Genomic DNA, 20,330 nt, shown 5'->3' with positions numbered 1-20,330 from the left:
TATACATGTATGTATATATGTGTGTGTATGTATGTATGTGTATATATGTATGTATATATGTGTATGTGTATTTATATATGTGAATATGTATGTGTGTAGGTATTTGTATATGTATGTATGTATATATGTATTATGTATGTATATATGTATTGTGTATTATGTGTGTATGTATATATGTATTGTGTGTATGTATATATGTATTGTGTGTGTATGTATGTGTGTATGTATGTGTATATATGAATGTATATATGTATTGTGTATTATGTATGTGTGTAGATATGAATGTATATATGTATTGTGTATTATGTATGTGTGTAGATATTTGTATGTGTATGTATGTATTATGTATGTATATATGTATGAATGTGTATATGTATTGTGTATATGTATGAATGTATATATGTATTGTGTATATGTATGAATGTATATATGTATTGGGGCTACACGGTGGTGCAGTGGTTAGCACTGTCGCCTCACAGCAAGAAGGTTCTGGGTTTGAGTCCCGGCTCAGGCACGGGATCTTGAGGATGTGAGTTTGCATGTTCTCCCTGTGCCTGCGTGGGTTCTCTCCGGGTACTCTGGCTTCCTCCCACCGTCCAAAGACATGCAATTTGGGGACGAGGCTGATTGGATTCTCTAAATTGACTGTAGGTATGAATGTGAGTGTGAATGGTTGTTCTTCTCTGTATGTTGGCCCTGCGATGGACTGCCGACCTGTCCAGGGTGAACCCCGCCTCTCGCCCGTTGACGCTGGGATAGGCTCCAGCCCCCCCCCCCCGACCCTTAATGTAGGAATAAGCAGAATACAATGGATGGATGGATGGATATATGTATTGTGTATTATGTGTGTATGTATATATGTATTGTGTATTATGTGTGTATGTATATATGTATGTGTGTATATATGTATGTATATATGTATGTATACTGTATATATATACATATGAGTATGTATACTGTATATATATACATATGAGTATGTATACTGTATATATATATATACATATGTGTATGTATATGTGTGTATGCATATATGTATATGTGTGTATGTATATACGAATATGCGTGGATATATACATACACACACATCCTCTTGGAAAATACCTGAGTGAAAGATTTCTGCCAAGAAATTTGGCTTAAATCTGAATTAAAGGAAAAATAATCCTGCAGAATATTCATCGTATCCTGTAGTCAGATAGTCCAGAGGCTAAAACAAAAGTTCAGATCAGCCGCTCTTTGGTTCAGTTCCTCTTGGCATAAAAATAAAATATACAGTTTGTAGCGATATTCCTATCAACGTCAATAGAAACGGAGGTATTGATACTTATTTTATGGGAGATTTTCTGGTTCTGACTGCATGGTGGTGCAGTGGTTAGTGTTGTTACCTCCCAGCAAGAAGGTTCCAAGTTTGAGTCCTGGCTCAGTCAGGGGGTCTTTTTGTGTGGAGTCTCCATGTTCTCCCTGTTCCTGTGTGGGTTCTCTCTGGGTACTCCAGCTTCCTCCCACAGTCCAAAGACATGCAATTGGAGACTAGACTGATTGATACTCTACATTGACCATGAGTATGAATGGCTGTTTGTCTGTATGTGTTGGCCCTGCGATGGACTGGTGACCTGTCTGGGGTGAACCCTGCCTCTCGCCCGTAGCCGCTGGGATAGGCTCTAGCCCCCCCGCGACTATTAACAGGAATAAGCGGAAGACAATGGATGGATGGATGGATTTTCTGATTCTGGGCTGTTTGGTGTTTAGTGCCCCCTGGAGGAAAAGGAGGAACATCGCCGAGGATTCGTCTCTGTCTCCCTGTGTCTGTCTGTTCATTGTTCATCTATCCTTTCCTGGAAGTCATGTGGGGGGGGGGGATTAGTCCAGGGCTTGACTTCCTGGTTTCTACTGAGTTATTTATTGGCAAACTCAATGTGATCGTTTGTGTCAACACATAAAGATAGTTGTGTACATTCATCGACAAACAATAATCCCCACTGGGTGCATCTAATTTGGGCTCAACTAAGTTTGCCTGTTTGTTTTTTTTCCCAATAGCTTCCATGTCATGTGACCCAGTTACTCCAAATCCATACCAGTTATCAACTCTGGACAAACAGAGCACTTTACTATACACTTCACTATATAGATAGATAGATAGATAGATAGATAGATAGATAGATAGATAGATAGATAGATAGATAGATAGATAGATAGATAGATAGATAGATAGATAGATGGATAGATAGATAGATATAATATAGATAGATAGATAGATAGATAGATAGATAGATAGATAGATATAATATATATAGATAGATAGATGATAGATAGATAGATAGATAGATAGATAGATAGATAGATAGATGTACACACACACACACACACACACACACACACACACACACACACACACACACACATTGTCTCCTACATTGAAATGTTTGCAAAATTCAACGTTTTTTTCCCTATAGCCTCCATGTCATGTGACCTAGTGGCAGCTATAACTGGGCAGCTCTTTCTACAGCATGTAATGGCTGTTAATGACTATTAGCAGCAACAGCTCCCGTGTCAGTAGACCTCGTGAGTTCAAAGCAATAGCAGATAGTCCAGATATTGTTTATATTATATGTTAATGTCACTTATATCTTACATGGATATTTTCATGTATTTAAAAAAAAAAAAAAGTCATGTCATGTGACCCTGAAACCATAAAACAACAAGAAAAACGAATAATGAAAGAATACCAGACTGGATCCTTTACTGGATCCTCCAGTACTGTAAATATCCTCAGATTATGTGACATTTTACCCTTGTTTTTGCGTCTACTTTCACTTTTCACCCTTCTGAGCTGATTGGTTAGTTTAGCAAAAAAAAAAAAAAAAAAAGCAGGTGTGTAAATGTTGTTCAATAACTGCACAGACCTATATTCTACTCCCACCTCTTGAATTGTATCTTTTTGTATCAAATGTTAAATATACAAGAAATTAATTTTTCATTATTTCAATAATTATCATCCTAATGGACACATACTGTTTTGTCATCTTACAATGTTCAGGATAATAAAATGTAAATATTTGGAGTTATTCTGATGTTGTGGCGTGTAATTACAAAAAGATGAAACGGAGTAATGTGATCGCTCCACCACTAGATGGTGTGAAAGATCCATTGTGTTTACAGATTCCAGGTCAGATTATTGAACCATGCAAAGTCTAATACTGTAGGTGGTGGATTTTTAACAATGGTCTTTGCACAATGATACAGATTTGATAATACAAAGAAGTCTGAATGCAGAGGCGGCTTGGTCTTCAGCTAAAATAGACGGCTCTCTTTCTAAGCTGTGGCCACTGTCTGAGCATCGCCTGGATGTTTTGCACCCTCCTGCTCCTGGAGGCATGGAGCTCAGCTTAAAAGTGGAAGGGAATTAAGAAAAAAAAAAAAAGCGGTTCAGGGACTCTAAAAGCAGTCACCAAGAGTTCACGTCACTCTGTATCACAGTGGAAATGTTCAATGTGCACTTTGATGTCGGCACTCTGCAGTCCCGCAGCTTCTGATGACCCTCGTTGTTATCAGCTGTGCACATTAGTTGAGGTTGGTTCGATTAATGCCTCACATTTCAGGACGAATCCTACTATCCTGTTATAGCTGGGAAGTTTATTTACAGCACTTTTGGAATCACTTGTTTTGCAGAAGCTTATTCATGCCTCCTTTTCTCTCTGTGTCATTCTCCTACCTAAGTGCCATGGCTTGACAGTGACTGTGGAAAGGTAACGAGTGTCTGGGAGTGAGCTTGGCTGCCTCCCCGTGAGTCTGGGAGTGAGCTTGGCTGCTTCCCCGCGTGTCTGGGAGTGAGCTTGGCTGCTTCCCCGTGTGTCTGGGAGTGAGCTTGGCTGCTTCCCCGTGTGTCTGGGGGTGAGCTTGGCTCTTTCACTGCCCTGCTGTGTCTGTATCGATTCAGTGAGTGTTCAGGATAAACTGCAGCCTGATCACCATCCACGGCCAGAGAAGAGAACCCTACCAGCCAAGAACAAAGACGAACGTCTGTGTGCGTCAGTGCATTTTTAGGGTTATTTGTGCACCATATTCCAACAAATCACTTCAGACATGAATATTCATGTCAATCAGTGATTAAGATCTTTGCAATTAGCTCCGTAGGCGTTAAAACACTCGTTACCTGCGGTGCAGGAAAGACACATTTTTGAGTGAAGAACTTGGCAGTTTCTTATCATTAACATCATCAACATTGCTGTTTTCTGTCCTTGAAAAATGTCTTTGTTTTGTTTTGTTTTTTTACACGCGCTCCGTGTTCCCTGCCAAGCCAGAACAGTGTGTGGTTTGTATCAAACATGGCTTTTATTTACAACCAAGGCCCCTGCAAGGTCCACATTAACCTCTCACTCTTATTTACTGTACCTGCTGGGCTGTATTAAGCAGAGCTGGAGTCCAGTTGGATGTAATTCTCCGCGGCTCAAGCCACGGTGTCCAGATTTCTTGGATGCATTAATTCATCAATCTAGGCAAGAGAGGGGGGTTTTAAGCAGTCTGTGCTGCATTAGCCACCGTCTCATAACTCTAAAATCTGGCTCCTGGGGTCAAACTTTTGAGCTTCTTGCCAATTAAGGGCAGTTGTACGGTAAGCAGATCCATTCCTTCTGTGCCCAGAGGAATCACTATGTCTTATTTCATTCTAATTCCACTTTCCATCATGTTTCAGAGTGGGACATGATGGAAATGGCTTGTGACAGTTGTGACCCATTTGGAGGTCTTTCCACACAACATGAGCCGGTGAACTCTTCCTCACTTGCCCACATCTGCCCTAATGTCCTCAGTGGCCACATACAGTTTTTCATCTCACAGACGCTATTACGGAAAATTTGATGTGACCTCCTGCCTCCGAGCCTGCCGGGGTTCATGGACATTTACCGCTACACAGAACTGTAGCGCCAACCTGCTGGATGCTCGTCAAAAAACGTGGTGTTTAATGTGTTGCTGCAGAAGGGCTCGCGTCGATAACTGAGGTTCATAAGTAGAAGGTTTTTCTTCCTTAGAAAAAGAGGTCTCTCTGTCTTTATTGATTGGGATACACACGTGTTCATGTTTCTTACAGCATTAGTCTTAAAATCATTCTTCACCCAAAAAAGTGTAATCGGCCTTTCAAGAACAAACCGTCAGGTGGTTTCAGCTCTCAAAGACGTTTATTCCCTCCTGCATGATTTCTTGGTGACACCAAAATTCAGAGAACATCCAGCTAATGGAGGACGACCATTACAAAACAGAAACTGTACAAAATGTCCGTTGACATGCGTGTACCAGTTTGCGCTTTCAGCTGAACTCATTTGTGTGAGCTGATCAGTCACGCCGAACCAGAAGCGTCTCAGTCAGTTATTTACTAGCTCAAATGAAAGTGTCTGGAGTTTCAAGTATTTGTCTGGATGACAAAGACTTGGATTATTCCAGACTATGCATCAGAGAGTTATAGACTGACTTTTTCATAAAATAGTAAACATCAGGTCACTCGTGAAATATTAGAAGCACCCCCTCGGAGGCCTGCTAGTTTTTTTGGTCTGTTTTTGTTGGATAAATAATTCATTCACTTCAGAGATGAACGTGTCAAGAACGCAGCCACAACAAAATAACAAGACAACTTTGTCCTACCACTAGAACACAGACAAAAATAGAGTTTGGGGCTCCACCTGGTCGCTGCACGAACGCCACCTGAGAGTATTAACTACCGTTGGACATGTCGTCGATCACACATCACTTTGTAATCTCTTTAGCTTCATTTCTCCACTCTGATCCTCAGAGCTCAGCTGACAAGCCTCCTCCGCTCGGTTCCCATGCTCGGCCACGCCGGTCAGCAAGGTGTAAACGGGAGGTGAGAGAGTTGGGGCGGGGGCTTACGGGTGGTCGAGACTAGAAGTAGAAGGGGGGGGGGGGGGGGGAGGTTGCAGTGCCAGTAGAGTTGCCCTCCACCGAACTCATGAACCCCTCCTCTCCTGCTCATGGGGGGAAACCTTTTAACACACACGCCTTTCTCCGCCGGGTCACTCTGAGGTCTCCAGCCTTTCACGCGCCAGTCGCTAATGAGGTTTCAAAATCCCTGAACAAGGTGAAAGCAGTCTGACCTCCACTCAAGAAACTGAGCTGTGGAGAGAGAAACTTGGTTGGTCAAATCACTTCTGACATAAAGACCGCAGAACAATGTGCAGTAGTCTGGCCTGGGGTGGGGGTGTGGGGGCACTGTGAGAAGTGATGCTAGCAGCTCTTATTTGGTTCAAGAACTGCACCTGGTTCTCCTTCAGCCCATGTTACAGAGTCAGTACAATGAGGAATGTCTGAATTGGGAGGACATTTATATCCATGCCACTTTTAATTTACTCAAATTTGGGAATTGTTCCTTTAATGTTGACGTTCTACAGCAGGAATTACCTTCAAAAATGGATCGTTTTGTTGATGCTGAATTATCATAAGTTTGCAGTGACGTTCATGTGTTTTGTGTAATTACTGTACGACTGATTAAGCAAAATACAATTTGTAAGTTGCGACATGTGTAAGTTAAAACCTCTTTTATATCACAAAAAAAAGTAACTTGTGTATTTTTGGGGTGTATATATAATTTTTTTAAATGATACCTCAATTTGTTGTCAATGTAAAATCGACTTAAAACTCCTAAAACAATTTTCAGCAAATCAATCATTGCCATTTTATATAAGATTCGATTTGAATATATGTCTAAATATGAACAAATTATTCATTTGTTATTCAGTTTTTAAATTCATGGCTCCCTTTTAAATTAATCTAGAGTAAAATTAAGTTTTTATACTTTTATATATTTCCTTTTTTTTTTGTAAAATAAAGGCCCACCATAGCATCTTTTCTTATTAAATAGTCAAACAAAATTCCTGTTTATAAACATTCGAATAAAAAGTACCTTTCAAATGCATTATCTTCTTCAAATTAAGGGATAATCAAGAATTCTTTATTCTTTTATAACAGATCTTTCTTTTTTATTGAGGAGAGTCAAGTTGAGCTTTCGATTTTTAGAAAATAAACCAATGACAATATTACAAATAATGAAATTGTTACATCATTCACAGGGTTACAGTCAATATACATTTATACAGAAATACAAGATCTCCCCCACATCAGTCACAGTGGTCTGAACCAGCACTGGTCTACATCGTGGGCTTTAATGGGGCGGGGGAACGCATGGAGATCCCCTGCCTGCACGAACCAACAGCCAGAGTGGTTGTAGAGGATCCCGGGGCAGGGAGAGAGAAACACGGGGTCATGTCAGGGGAAATAGGCAGCAAGGGTCACTGTAGTGGTACAAAAGTTTGTCCAACACGCACAGGCTTGACCTGAGCAGCAGCTAATATCTGTCCATCAGCGGCCTGCTGAGGTGTCCTGAACAATGAAGGTTTGCCTGCTGCTGCATTCACGGACTCTCAGGACCCTGAAAACCTCCATCCAACAAGCTACATTTGACCACCGAAGCAGTAGAGGGAGCTCTGGTCCTTTTGTGCAGCACACATTAAACAGGAGCCATTTTCTGTCAGCCACAACAGAAGGAAGGCATCTGCTCTGACCATACTGTAGTGAGCGGCGCTTAAACGCAGCCCAGTGGGTATAACCTAGCACAGCTTGTGTTAATGCACACTATCATGTAACACTGAGACTTAACGGTTTTCCTCTGTCCTTCAAATATTGGCACACGGTGAGGGCAGGGCTGAGTGGTTTTACTTTGCTTCACAGATGTAAGAGGAGAAAGTACAGTATGTTTTGTTCAGAGTTGTCACAACCACATGGAATCCAGAGGAAAAGTGTAAAAACTTCTGGAGCAAAGAGAAGCTGAAGCCTGTTAGTGTACTTTTGGTTCTGTAACATTTTACAGTTAACCACATTTATGAAGTTAAACAACGTATATTGGGGAAAAAAGAGTGAACATTCTAAAAACTGCTCTGAAAGAGAAGGGCTACAGCACAGATGTCTTTTTACACACAAATCCTTCATTTTCAATAATCTAAACGCAATAATTTGTCCGGATTTAAGGAGGTCATGAACGAATAACCACCATGTTGGGTAAAAAAAAAAAAGAAAAAAAAGTACCAAATAAATTAGCAACCATGTTTTTATATATTTCCAAAGTCTGGTATTGGGCACGAGCTTTTGTCAAAGCTTTCAGTAAAGTAAGTCTGCAGTTTGGGGAGGGAGAAAAACCCAAAACTGAACGAGTAAAAATTACTTGACAGAAACACTTGACACAAGAGGAGCCATTGATTATTGCTCAGCGTCAAGTGCAATAATCCATCTTTTTTTTCTTGCGCCATCAAATTCATAAGATACATAAATACTTCACGCAGCGCTTTCAACCACTCCACATTCAATCAGAGGCTGTTGCTAAACCCCTCGAGATGAAATGGAAAACAAAACGAGGCTCTCAGAAGAGCTCAGCAGAATGCGTCCTCCTAGGAAATACTGACCGTATGCAGCAGAAAATCAGCACTTCTCTGTCTAGCAGGAAGCATGCGTGTCTACCCTGTTTTAAGGTAGTTCTCAAACTCTTGGCAGTGTCAGTGGACAAGCATCTGGTTAAGCTTTAATGTGGCCGGAGCAAAAACTCAGCAGCCTTAATCTCTTGAACAATATTAACTATCTTTCCTGACGATGCAAAGGCACACAGCCTCAGTCTTACTAAATAGAACTAATGCTATAAATGTAGCTGAGCTATAGCTAAAGCTATAGTATCAGGGAAGAGAAAATGAAGACGGACTAACGCTCAGTTAAAAAGCAAACTGGCATTAGTGGCATTTAGGTCACAGCATCCCTTCTCATTTATGACTCAGAATTCTCCTCCTCCAGTTTTACGCAAGCTTACGGGGGAAATATGGGTTCCGATGTGATGCGCCGCAAAGGAAAATTGTGGAGGAGAGGATTATCCAGCAAAAAGACAATAGAACTGCCTCTGCTGCTGGCCCTACATGATCTGGAGTCTGACGGCAGGTGGGACAACAGAGTTGCAGTAACTGAGGTTTCTCGCTTGCTTTAAACAAAGCTTTGGTGCTGAAGCTGTCCGTCATGCAGTGACACGAGGATTTGGTTCGAGCAAACATGGAAGAATTGTCCAGTCTGGTGGAAGCTTTTTTTTTTCTTTCTTTCTTTTTTACCATTAGGGCAAGACATAACAGAACTTCACCCACTGATAAGTGTCAGTTCGCCCACTGCTGTTGATGTGTTTAAAGTCGCCGAGAGAAACCCAGACAACTGCAGGAATCTGGCTGTGTGGAGATCAGTGGGAGCGGCAGACAGGTGGCTGACAGGCATGTACGTGATCAAGAGGAGAGGGAGGGAATCAGTGCCTGGACAGAGCGGCTGTGATCGGGGTGCGGCTGCCCTGCTGTGACCGGACACATCTGACCGATGGCTCACAGCTGGACATCCATGTCTGGCTGTCAGATCTCGGAGTGGAGCCCAGTAGGAGCTCCACGCTGCTGATATCATTTACTGGCGGTATACACAAACTCCTGCCTGCATGATGCACCATCTCTGGGGAACGTCACTGTGAACTCCAGCCCCCCCCCCCCCCCCCAACCTCCTTACACCAGGTTACAACACAATGATTGACAGCTTTGTTCTCATGAGACAGTATTTTTCACAGGAAAACCATGTTATATATTGTCTATAAATCAAACATGGGAGATGCTGTCTATCTACACGGTTGTGCACCAAAATATTTCCAAAAAAAAAAAAAATTCAAAGCATTGATGGAAGATCCGGAGTATTTTTGGAGTCAAACAGTCGACTCAGTGCAGAAAAAGTAGTAATAATGATAATAATAATAATAATAATAATAATAATAATAATAATAATAATAATAATAACAATTCAATAATATTCATACAGAAATTGCAATAATATAACACATTGCATTTTTTGTTTTTAATTCCACAAACACCTGATTGCAAAGTCTATTTCATGACTGTGTGTAAAGTAACCAAGTGTGGTGTCCCAAAAAAAGAAGGAAAACTGGAAGCAGAAACAGAGAATATAATGCAGTACCATTATACTCCGTAACGTGTGTCAAACCCAAGACTTCTAGTAATTGCAGCAAATCAAAGCACTGTGAAATTAACCACTCACTCAGCATGCTATCACACACAAGACCCAACGTTTCAGGAGGAAATGCTTTGTGCACGTGTTATGCATGTAGAACGTGCAGCGACGGTGTCGGCGAGGACAGAAGTGAGGGAAGCTGCTGGAACAGGAGATGGCGTATGCATGTGGTGTAAACAGTACAACCTGTTTCTTTTCATCTGAAAATACGTTGTTTACCTTTTTTTTTCCCAGAAGCACTTTTTTGTTTCTTCTTGACAACTTAAAGCGTCCCTGTGATCGATCCTTCACTTCCTGAATTGATTTAAAAAAACAAACCCTGGCTGGTTCTATATGTACAGCAGCCGATCATGACTGGGGAGCAAAAATGGAAAAGTTCTGAAAGGCAGGCTGTTAATATTTCAATGGGGGGGGGGGGGGGGGTTCATGTCTCTGTTGTGAGAGGAAGCATACGGTGAGAGGGAATCATCATCACAAAATTTCACACAATATAGAAAATTACTTGCAATGAGATTTTTTTTGTTGTTCTTGAGTGCCACGTGAATGTTTCTGACATCAGTTCATGCCAAACGTCCATTTCATGGTTTTATATTTTGTTTTCTCTCCTGGTGAAACAGTTGGGAGTGCAAGGTGGGTCCCTCAGTCTCCTCCGCAGCCAGAGTACACTGTGTTTCCTCATCATGTCCAAACTGAAAAACAACAGACAATATCCACACCGTGTTGACAACGGCCTCGTCTCAACTCTTCCTTGTTTTCTTGATTTTTTTGTTTTTGCCCTTTTAAAGGGTAGCTTTCCTACTCAGTTCATCTAGTGTACAACCTTATATCATCTATAAATTTAGATAAAATCCTTGCCTTTTCTCAGTTTTTCTTTTTTTTTTTCCTTAAAAAATTCTTTACAAAATTATCAGAACCAAAAAAAAAAAAAAAAAATGTTCAGCTTCAAATGAAAATTAGAGGAAGATGAAGAGAAATCTGCTGCTGGTCACATCTACACTCCCAAGTTTCTGGCTCCAAAAGTAGGTTGGCTGTGGGCCGTCAGATGCTTCATAATATGGACTTAATCTCCAAAACTCTCCATAGCTGACCCCAAGGATGGAGGGAGAGTCGGGGGGAGGGGGGTGAGAGGAAGAGAGAGGAAAGTATAGAGGGGACCGGGGGGGTGAATGGTAGTCTGGTGGGAAGACCAGACACACTGTCACACAAAAAAACATCCACTCCATCCTCCGCACCCAGAGCCCTGCGTCCCGTCTCTTTTCCCTCTGCTCTGTCGGGGAGGGTCAGACCTCTACTGACTGGATCTGATTCATCTGTGCCCTCATCATCTGGACGCTGTTGAGAATCTTCTTCTGATGGCCTGCTAACGTCACGCCAACCCTCAGGATGTCGCTGAAATGAGACAGAAGCACACGTCAAGCTGATGTCGCAGGGACTAACCCTTCAGAATCAACAATATTTGAGACAGTGGAACACCAAACATCACAATATTGTGTGCCACAGGTCAGTTCTTCAGACTGTGGCATCACAGCTGGTCGCAAAGAATTTCATCACTAAAAGATAAACATTGGTTCTTTTCTAATGTTGAATCTCAACAGTGTCAAAGAGGTCTTGGCTTTCATTAGCATTTGTTTGTCCGTCAGCAGGATTACGCAAAAACTATGAGCCTGACTGCCACCAACACAGCGGAGGGGTGGAATGTGGGCCAAGGAAGAATTCATTACATTTCTGGGCAGATTTGTCAGTGCCACCTGGTGGCAACAGAATATTGCAAGAATTTCTTCACGCTCTGATTATGGGTTGACCAGATCCATGTCAGATTTGGTCTGAGCCACCGTAAGGACCTGGTGATGAGTTACTGACGTGACAGAGAGGTTTCCTGGTCTGTGTTACCATGGTGAGGCGGTCAATTTGATCAGAAAACAAGAAACTAGCTGGGCTCCTCATGAACAGATCTTTTACAAAATTCACACGTTAGCTCGAGGATTTTTACGAGCTGAAGTCATAACTCCATCTAGTGGTTACAGGAAGTAAGTATTAAAAAAAAAAAAACCCCAAAACACAATTTATCATTTACAGCAACATAATTATATAGTCTGTTATCTAGCACCACCTGGTGGACGGAGGAAGTGACATTTGCACCACAGGGCAGTATTACTCTGCTCCTTCATGCAAGTTGCAGATATTATCAGGTTTCAGTTCCCTCTCACTCGAAAGAGCAGACGCATCCTGCGGCGCTCATCCCTGCCCGCAGTTGTGTTTGTCGGGGGGTTCTTGCTCCCCGAGCGCTCTCTGGTTGGACAATGGATCTCTTTTCTTTAGTTTTTGCTCCAAAAAAAATGTATGATCACTTCTGCTCATGATACAATTTACACTGACAGAAAATGATTCCTTTCTTTCCCTCCATAGGTGGAATCCTAGCATGAGTATAGCTTGTCTAGAAGTATATGTTTCTCCTAGTGTTTTAGTTAACAAACACCATTTCAGTTTTTCATTTGAATACATAAATTTAGGCCAGAGAGAGGCCTGCTAAACACATGGCAGAGAATAAAGAGCTCTGTTATGGCTTTGAGCTATTGTGCTGACTGCTCACTCTTGCGACTGAAATATTACGATGTGCTGATTACATGCATTGGAGCTAGCATCTTTTATAACCAGCCAGAGGGAAAGTCTGTTTCAGGTTTTAAGGGGGGGTTCACCAGACTCAGCAACCCTCCCCTTGCAATCGTTTTCATTATGCTTATCAGACCCAGAATAGCAGGAATCATCAGCACTTACTCCATTGTCATCTGGGACACCACATCAAAAGTAGTAAAGTCAGTGTTGGCAAAGTTGTCTTTGTATTGGCCCATTTTGATGGCATCCAGCCACTCGTCCACCGTGGAGAAGCTGGAGAAGTCTGGGATGCTGCGGTCCAGGAGTGGGAGATGAACACTGAGGGGGGGGGGAGCAAAATCCATTAAGAATATGGATGATAGAAAGTGACAGGTCTGACATTATAGTCGATCCAGACCACCTGCATATGATTCACACATGAATTATTATTTGATATTTTCTCAAGGCTCAACCGAACTTAAGAGAATCCCACTGGCCTTATCCATAACAAATATTTTCCAAACGGATTTCTTATAAAGTGATTTTTCCAAATGAAGTGATGGGCTTCAAGAAGCCAATATATCCACTCTATGGAAAAAACGGGCCCTCTGTACTTTCATTTGTGGTGGGGTGCATGACAGACAAGGATAATGGAAATCTGTAAACGCTGGCTCTCAAAGAAAACTAACACCCAGAGCAGAGATGCTTCAATCTGTTTTGTTTTGAAAAATGCACAACTGCCTCAATCCAGGATTCGCCTAAAGCAGTTGTGGGGAGGATTTGATCTATCAAACCAAAACGCTTTCATTTACATAACCGCTCGGCGCCAGCAGAAACAAGAGACGCTGTGTTCTGCAAAAGTGAACTGTGCCACAGATGGCAGAATGTTTGGAGCATGAATTTCGTGTTCTTAAGGGGAAGGTCTTCATATTGAGAGAAAATCCGACGTATGATATTGTTTTATATTAGAGGTTGGGTCGGTGTCTGGTCTGCGGTCTAGGAGCTTTCATCCAGACCAAGCCAACCTGCCATGTCTTTGTTTACTAGAGAGTACAAGTGTTTTTTTCAAAGAGAACTAAAACAGCACAACATGGCAGCAACATTTTGGATATAAAGCAGGTGATTAGAAAAACCAACACTTGGTAACTCCCAATAAAACTGTTCTCTATTAGATATTTTAGAATTTTTATTGTACGACAGCTGGAAGAATATGAAGTAGCCCATTTACACCACATGCTAACCACCTGCACTCATTTTTTAAGTTCTGCTCCTCGCTGATAAATTCACACTTAATAACCTCGTCACCTGGCAAATCACCATTAACACATTTTAGAAGATTGATTGAAATCATTGCTGCTGCTGCTGCTGCTGCTTTTTGAATGTAAAAAGATCAATCTGACAGGAAGTTAGAAGCAAAAATGGATTACGATGCACAGCTCACGGTGAGTGACACTGCTCCAATCTGCCACCAAGTTAGCTGCACAGAAGCTGGAGGGGAAGTTCTATCCTCTGTGAAAAGTCCCCAAGGTTTTGAACAGAAAGCTTCTGCAGGTGCAATGACTGGAGGTGTAGCAGGAGCAAAGAGCCTCTTCCACTCAGCTGCTACGTAAAGTGCGAGCATTTTCAGTATGTATCACATTAGCGTGAACAGGGCTAAGACCAGGCCTGTATTAGGATGCTAACAGAGACGGTGTAGTAATACTGCACAGAATCGTCACTGAGAGACAAACAAAAGTGAACCGTATATAAAACCCACCCTGATGATAACGGGGTCATGGCCTTTAGGGTGTTGGGGTTGCGGATCATCTTGTCGAGGTTGTTGACAATCTGGCTGAATTTAGGCCGGTTGTTGCGGTCCTTTTGCCAGCAGTCCAACATGAGCTGGTGCAGCGCGCTGGGGCAGTCCATGGGAGGGGGCAGCCGGTAGTCCTGCTCTATGGCATTGATGACCTGCAGGGGGAGACACAGAGCTCTAAGGACTGCTCTAGATACAGAAGTGGGTGGATGGCAAATCAAGAGTGTTTATGTATACGCACTGTGTGCACATGGTAAGAAGTTTTTGGATGATGTCCCCTGATAAAGTGACATTCGCAGTGGTCTTACTGACACATGCTAGCATGAATGCTAACAACGGCATCTGTACCTCTCACCCACTGGTGAACACAACAGCCGACATAAACATAAATATGTCGCAATTTGACCTCAAATCACCACATTAGTTCTGCCTGTGTAAAGTAGTTAAACACCAGTTTGGTCAAGAACACAAACCTCATCCCAGCAACTTCCCATTTCCTCCTCATCTCAGGCCTTTACTACCGGTAAGTATTTAATGCTCTCTCTCTCTCTCTTGATCAAGCCACCTACAGACATGTTTGACTCGGGTCGGGGACGATGTTTGGAGGGCACACAGAGGTGGCGCATGGTTATCGGAGTGGAACAACCGAGAGGACACTTGTGATGAGGACCCACAATCCCCTACTCATTATCAGGGCCATTAAAGGAGCTCCATTCAGACCCAGATTAATCTCATTCAAGAGACCTCCAAATGAGGACCCCGATGGAGCAGAATCACTATCTGGAGCTGCTAATAAGATAACCACTGAGGTCCTCAGTCCCTCTTAGCACATTAGTGTTCTCACTTTCAATTTGAAACTATTCTCATTTTCTCTCTCTCCCCATAATTTGCTCTTCCCTCCACTACCCAGAGGGAGATAGGAAACGGAGGCTCCAGTCAAGAGCAGAAATTGTCCACTGAGCACTGCTGTGCATTTCAAATGATCTGATTATGCCTCTGTGGTGACTGTAAGGGAATTTTCATATAAAACTCATGAGTGGAAACCGCTGTTTAGCTAAGGATAAGCAGATGCAATGACAAGATTCATCTCTGAGGAGGCTGCAGAGGGAGGGAGAGTGTTCATGTGTAGTGATACATTTCAAAAGCACACAATTTATACTGCGCTTACATCTTGATTGGTCATATCCCAGTAAGGCCTCTCTCCGTAGGACATGACTTCCCACATGACGATCCCGTAGCTCCACACATCACTAGCAGAGGTGAACTTCCTGTACTGGATAGCTTCAGGTGCAGTCCATCGGATAGGGATCTTCCCTCCCTGTGAACACAAAAGGTCCAAGCTCAGTGAGGGAAATGGAAGTGAAACCCAACCTTCTAAGAGAGACACAGTTCATGCCAACAATACAGATTGGTAATTCAAACTGGGCGGTGGAAATAACAAAACCCCTGGGAGTGAAGAGTAGAACATGAAATACAAGAGGAGGAGGAAGGGAAGAGAAGGTGAAGGGGTGAAGTTTGTCATGATAGGGTGCACTTGGCACGTAGTCCTCGTCCACGAAAAAACACATTTTTATGAATTTATTTTATCACGTGTATGAAACCTTGTTCAACAAGCTACAATAAAATATCAAGGTCAAAAGAAGGAGAGTTTTCAAATTCTCCTTTTCATGTATTCAAGTGGCTCCAAAGTTTCATTCAACACAATACAGTAAAGATTCCACCGTCACAAAAGCCTCTCTGGTAACTTCCACTTGCAATGTCGTTTTCAACCCATTTCTCTTCCTTTGCCATCTCGATACTTCGTGTGATTGTTTTTTTAACCTTGTAATTAGTAAAACGTGCTAAGATGCTAGTTGTTGAGTGAGCAAGTAAAAGACACTTTTGACTAGAATTTAGAGGATACTTGGCTTTGTGTTTTGCGGTGCACGTTGGTGTGGGTCTGTGCAGTCAGTAGGATTATAAAAAGACAACTAGTCAGATCTTAATGAAATGCTGATGAGGTGTGTTTCATGACCCAAGAATAACCCATTATTACATTTTGGTGCAGATCTGTTTAATGCATCGACGTGGCCGGGGGTTTGTTTTTGGAAAATTGAAAATCTTTTATCAACGCCACACTGAAAACATCGACTTGTACTTCACATCAACACCAAGCAGAAGTCACTCCATAGTCCCTTTTTTTAAATTGAGGATGTGAAATGCTGGAGGCCACAAATGCTCTTCAGCTAAATGAAGACACAAATTCTCATTATTGGTGCCGAAAATGTCCCTACAGGAACGAGCAATTCTCTTGGGCCTCCGTCTTCAAATGTCACCACAAATGCCAGAAAACTTGGTGCCAGCTTTGATTCCGCAGTCAAATTTGAAAAATTAATGGATAAATTCGAATCAATTGTGTCATTACCAACAGCTTAGGACTTGAGTTCTGCAGTACCACTCATGTGGGAGTCAGCCTTCCCTGTCTCTCCTGCAGCTGCGTCAAAATTCTGCAAAACTCCTCACATCCCCACCATATTGCCTCCCTTCATTGGTTATTCATGACATATAAAATTTATTTCAAGATTACCTCATTTGTATTATTTATATATGTATTTAAACCATGCATGTTTGGCAGAAGGATGCAACTCTTTAGCCTTGAGATCCTCTAAAAAGTGAAAGGTGACCAGTTTTCATGATGGAGAAACAGATCTTTCGCATCATTTGAATCCTAAAAATTACAGTTGGGTCCCTTTTTAAGTGGAAAAATAAAATGACATAAATAATAAAAATCATTCATGCTTCTATTTGATCTGTATTTCTTGATTGTCTGATGGTGTACTGTGGGGGGGGGGGGGGGGGGTTCTCACCAGAGCACTAGTGTAGGTGGGGTCAGATGTGTCATCCTCCAGGAAACGCGAGAGGCCGAAATCTGACACCTTGCACACAAGGTTGCTGTTGACCAGGATGTTGCGGGCAGCAAGGTCGCGGTGCACATAGTTCATGTCGGCGAGGTACTTCATGCCTGAGGCGATGCCACGTAGCATACCAACGAGCTGGATCACAGTAAACTGGCCATCGTTTTGCTGTAAAACAAAGAGGTTGCATCTTACTTCTTGCATGTGGTTGTGCACAAACAGAAAGTGAACCCGGGCTGCCGCGGATTACTTCTGTTCTAATTTGGTGCTATATTAGCTAAGTAAATTGGCAAAACATGCGCCTCAGTGCGAACTCCACTGGGATGAATTTCAGTGTTGGAAGTTCAGCCACCAGTGTGAAAGGGTAAGGGTTGGTCTGCCTGTCAAACTTGTGCTTTACTTGACATTTCTTGTGCATTTGGGGTTTTGTAACATGTTTCTTTTGTCTTTCTTGCCTTGTTTCATTTCACTACGCTCAGGTGAAATATCTAAACTACGACAATAATTCACTCAATTAAGACAAATTCTTGTTACAGTCATTATTTATGGTTATTTAATTTGGCATCCGCTTCAAATCCAACCCATATGAGTTTAACATATAGAAGTTACTTTGCAGTATGCTTCTCTCGAAAAGCCCCCCAGGATTCAACCGGAGAGGTCTGTCTGGGTTGGGCTGCTCTCAGCGGTGCTGGGCAGGGCTAAACTGGGTCTGGCTGGCTGTCTACAGCTGTTCCCCTCCATAGTTTGGTAAAAGGCTTTACCCCATGCATGGGAGGGGAGTGGGGGGGTTGTCTGGAGCAGCGCTGCAGCTGTGCCTCCAACTGCGCACACCTGCACTCTCCCCACCACCCACCATGATGCCTGGAGAACAGAAGAATCCAGAGAATGGAGCATGGGAGTACAGGGCTGGTTGTGTGCACTCACAGAAGGGCCAAGAGAGGGAAGTGGACAAGCAAATGAGCTTGGCCCCGAGCACCGCCATGTTGCAGTGTGCATGACCACTCCTCCTATTCCAAACACTTTACTGCTCATTAGTTGATCGGATGCTTCTCCTCACGTCAGGCTGCTCCTCCTCGTGTACCACAGCAATTAAGCAGAATACATAATTCATGAAAACCTCCTCACAAATACACACCGCGGCCTCAGCTGTGTGCAGTGTTACCATATAGATTAATTGTAAAGATTCTTCCAAAGTCTTTGGGGTCATGTGAGCTAGATGAAACTCCTCCCTCGCTCTCCATCATGCAGATTTTGCTGCAGGACGGTGCTTAAACACACAGCTCAGAGCAGAATGCAGAGAAGACTTTGAACAACCACCCAGCAATCACCTCAGAGACGACGCAAACCATGTTCAGAGGCTTTGACACTGTCAGCAATTGTTGTCATAAGCCGTCACGGAGAGGTACTGCGGAGGCTCCCTGTTGTTTTGAATACAATCTGCTGTCAAACGTGTTTAGCAAACATCGACATACACAAACACCCTTCACCGCCGGATCAGTTTCCACAAAGAGCTGATGCTTCGTGTCTTAGAGGTCGGAGGCAGAAAGCAAATAGAGACTCTTCACCCGGTTTGAACAGGCTGTTGACAGCAGCTCTTCTTCTGCAGGAGGGTTCACATGTAGTCTGCTGTAGTACAGTACACTGGTGGTAATGATATTAAAAGTGGATGAAACAACTTGGAAATAGGTTATTAATATATATGTGATTTACTGAATGTACTACAAATTTGTGTCTGAAAATCAAGTTTGCAGTAGTAATGAGGTACATCGTGGCTTCTTTTCATAATCGTATCTGCCATTTGTTCTTTAGTTTCTGTTTATTTTGGTGTTACATGTATATTATTCTCATTTGAGATGAAGGTTTTATTTAAAAATAAGGCTTTTCTTAAAAAAAAAAAAACCAAAAACAACAGGCAGTCCCCAGTTTCCACAAGTCAAAGAACCCTTCCTGGTCATTCCACAAGTAGTGAAATTAAACAGACATTTTATTTTATTTTTTTTGTCTTTTAATGTCACTTTCATTCTCTACAACTAACCCTCATAGACAGATGAAGAGAGGATGTGTGACATCTCATCACCACCAGCTTCATTTAGCTGATGTCTCATTTTAAGTCTTGCAACGTGTTTGAATTATTGATGCTGCGTTGTAAATGTTGGAGCCTGGACGGCTCTCTGTAACGTCCTCCTCCCGTTTGATTATGAGAATTACAAATCTCGTGAACTTGTCAGCACAGCATATTGCTTGTTCGAGTCACAGATGTGGGATTCCTATATGCATCCATAGGCAGCGCCGCATAATCAGAGGGTGGAGTGACGACAAAGCCAAAACTAAGCGAACATCAAAGAGCAATAAAACCCCTGCTACTCTGGATAATAATAATCATAAAAACTAGCAGGGAAATAATTAATTACACAGAGGCGAGAATACTGGAGCTTGTGAGTGACACGATTGTTCACTTAAAATAATTACTGAGCATGTAGACCCTGGAGTGGCCATTCACAGAGTTTTTGCTGTTTTTTTTTAGGGGGGGGGGGGCGCCAGATAAAATATCTCCCTTGATTTCATGAATGTGTGGCTACAAACTATAACTTCATCAAAAATATGAACTATCCAAATTAGGAGAACAGTTGCATGCCATGGCCACAAACTGTTTATGCACCCAATTAGCTGCTGCCTTGGTGGGCTGCGACGTTCCATGAGCTTCCTCATATTCATAAAAAAATTAAATGAAAGGAAAAAGTTATATATTACAGTCAAAATGGAATTAAATTGAGTGGGAACTTATAGGTTATATCTCACTGCGTCAAAATACCTAAACTGAGGGAAAACGTTATCTCTCTTGGCCACTTATGAATCGTGGGAACAAGTGGGAACTATCATGGCTTCAAAATATATGCACTTATTTATTTCTCTCGATGCCCATAACCTTCCCTTCCTGTCAAGTAACTGTATTCATT

At 42.3% G+C, this 20,330-nt stretch overlaps 1 protein-coding gene across 4 annotated transcripts in view; it reads right to left on the bottom strand.

Annotated features, from left to right (window-relative positions):
• Positions 1-6,978: 6,978 nt before the first annotated feature.
• Positions 6,979-20,330, bottom strand: part of ephb2b (eph receptor B2b) — a 131,294-nt gene continuing 117,942 nt past the window's right edge. For all 4 annotated transcript variants that reach the window (XM_086200099.1, XM_086200101.1, XM_086200100.1 and 1 more), the window contains exons 12-16: positions 17,326-17,541; positions 15,648-15,797; positions 14,441-14,634; positions 12,868-13,023; positions 6,979-11,481 (exon numbers count right to left, since the gene is read on the bottom strand). In XM_086200099.1, coding sequence (XP_086056225.1) covers positions 11,373-11,481; positions 12,868-13,023; positions 14,441-14,634; positions 15,648-15,797; positions 17,326-17,541 — 825 coding nt within the window. In that variant the 3' untranslated portion in view covers positions 6,979-11,372. The remainder of the gene's footprint in view (positions 11,482-12,867; positions 13,024-14,440; positions 14,635-15,647; positions 15,798-17,325; positions 17,542-20,330) is intronic.

The sequence above is a fragment of the Aulostomus chinensis genome, chromosome 3, assembly GCF_037954235.1.
Source record: "Aulostomus chinensis isolate RoL2024-O1b breed Wild chromosome 3, RoL_Achi_v1.0, whole genome shotgun sequence".
Classification (NCBI taxonomy): Eukaryota; Metazoa; Chordata; class Actinopteri; order Syngnathiformes; family Aulostomidae; genus Aulostomus; species Aulostomus chinensis.
The sequence above is the reverse complement of the archived record's forward strand: the minus strand, read 5'-3'. Positions and strand labels throughout refer to the sequence as shown.